The 2,092-nt window shown below is 48.4% G+C and overlaps 1 protein-coding gene across 1 annotated transcript; it reads left to right on the forward strand.

Moving 5' to 3' along the window:
• The first annotated feature begins 259 nt into the window (after positions 1-259).
• On the forward strand, positions 260-1,711 carry LOC104896240 (uncharacterized). The gene has a single exon (XM_010682958.2). The coding sequence runs from the start codon at positions 260-262 to the stop codon at positions 1,709-1,711; it is 1,452 nt and encodes a 483-aa protein (XP_010681260.2).
• Positions 1,712-2,092: the final 381 nt, after the last annotated feature.

Below are 2,092 nucleotides of genomic sequence, written 5' to 3' on the forward strand. Positions count from 1 at the left end.
TCCACCCGCGGTTTTTACCCTTTTTCTTGGGGTTTTCCGCGTCAACATTTCTTGGTGTCTTGCCTTCTTTTTGCACTTGTTTAATTTCGTAGCTAGTTTCTTTTATTGTTCCTAGCTGCATTTGCATTAGTTGTAGATCCTCAGCTAAGTTCTGCCTGTTCAGAATTTGGCATAAACAGTTTGGCGCCCATCGTGGGGCTCTACAGCTAAACTCTCATTAAAATCCTAAAAAAGAAATACCTCAACCCTACTCTGAAAAATGGCTGACGATTCTGCCGATGCGATGAAAGCAGCCTTGCTGAAGGCTCAAGAAGACCTTCACCGCACTCAATCTGAAGCCCAGCAGACCATTGACAGCCTCAGGAAGGAGCTAGAGTCTGTCAAAAGTAGCAAAACACCTAAAACCCGTGCTCGTGGTATAATCCCCAAGATCCTTAGCCTCGAAGACTCGGAAGCCAGCGAAGGCGAGGACGAGGAGGCCAGATCTGACGAAGATGCAGAGGAAGCTGATCCCGCAGCTAAGAAGATGGCGCTCCTGGAATCTCAGAATAGGAAGATACTTCGCATGCTGACGAAGTTGCCTAGAGCACCAACCCCTGTGGCTGAAGAATCTCCCGATGGCTATGCTCAATCCCCCGTCGTGGAAGAGATTGCGAGGGCCCGGATTCCTAAGAAGATCAATGTGACCCAGCCTCACAAGCTGTATGATGGAGCTGCGGATCCCTATGATCATGTAGCGCAATATAAGCAAAAGATGTGGACCCTGTCCATTCCTGAGCATCTGCTGGAGGCTACCATGTGCAAATCCTTCGGGGCCACCTTGTCTGGGCCTGCTCTGCAGTGGCTGATAAGCCTAAAATCAGGTAGCATCCAAAATTTCGCTGCTTTGATTAACAAGTTCTATATGCAGTTTTCTAGTAGCAGGGTTCTAGAGAAGCATACCGGCGACCTGTATCGCATCACCCAGAAGACAAATGAAGCTGTGAGGCAGTACCTGGATCGATTCAACAAGGAGATGATCTCAGTCAAGAACCTGGATGTTCCCACCGCTATTGAAGCATTCAGGAGAGGACTAACCTATAAATCTAGATTGTATTATGAATTAACCAGGTACCCATGTGGCACATTCGAGGAGGTTAGAGCCAGGGCTATGGCTGAAATCTGCGTCGAAGAGGACGAAGCGTCTAGGTACGAAAGCGAGCCCAGCTATGATCGGAAATCCCAGAATCAAAAGAAAAGTGATTGGCTCCACCAGCCATACCAAAAGCGCGAAAGTAACAACGTAGCCAGCAAGGCCACAGGTAAAACTGCTAATAATGACAACCCTTCTATTGCTTCCTATTGCTTTAATGTGGACGCAGGAGGCGTAGTAAACGCACTCGAAAATCTGGGGACAACCGCTAGATGGCCACGCAAGAGCGACAAACCAGACAGCGAGAAGGATACCATCAAATGGTGCAGCTATCATAGTGACCATGGCCATCGGACGGAAGGCTGCAACGCCATCAAAAAGGAAGTAGCTTGGCTGCTCAAAAAAGGCTACCTCGAGCATCTGATGGGAAAGAAAGGGCAACAAGAAGATAAAGCTGGCTCTAGCCAGCAGCAGCCACATCCACCACCTGAGCCCCTACACGATAAGGTAAGCAATTCTATCTCAGGAGGTTCAATAATATGTGGACTAACATACTCTGCAGCTAAGAGATTCGCCTGAGAAGGCTCCAAAACCGCACCAAGCCCGCTGAGAAGCGCAGAAGAGAAAAAGCTCAGGAGTATGACCATCAGCTTCGACGAAGAAGATGGGGATGAAGAAGCTGACAATCATGACAACCTCGTCGTATCTCTCACCGTCAGCAACTGCCTCATGAAGCGAGTCTTAATAGACAATGGCAGCTCAGCTAATATCATTTTCAAAAGCGCCCTTGAGAGCATGGGGTTGCAGGAAGCTGATATCCTTAGGAAAGCAACTGTCCTGTTCGGGTTCAATAGCGACCCAGCTACAACGCTCGGGGAGATCGTGTTGCCCACCTATGCAAAAGGAGTCAACCTTCAAACCAGGTTCAATGTGGTAGATTGTCCCTCAGCATATAATATC

This window comes from Beta vulgaris, chromosome 9 (genome assembly GCF_026745355.1).
Source record: "Beta vulgaris subsp. vulgaris cultivar EL10 chromosome 9, EL10.2, whole genome shotgun sequence".
NCBI classification, from domain to species: Eukaryota; Viridiplantae; Streptophyta; class Magnoliopsida; order Caryophyllales; family Amaranthaceae; genus Beta; species Beta vulgaris.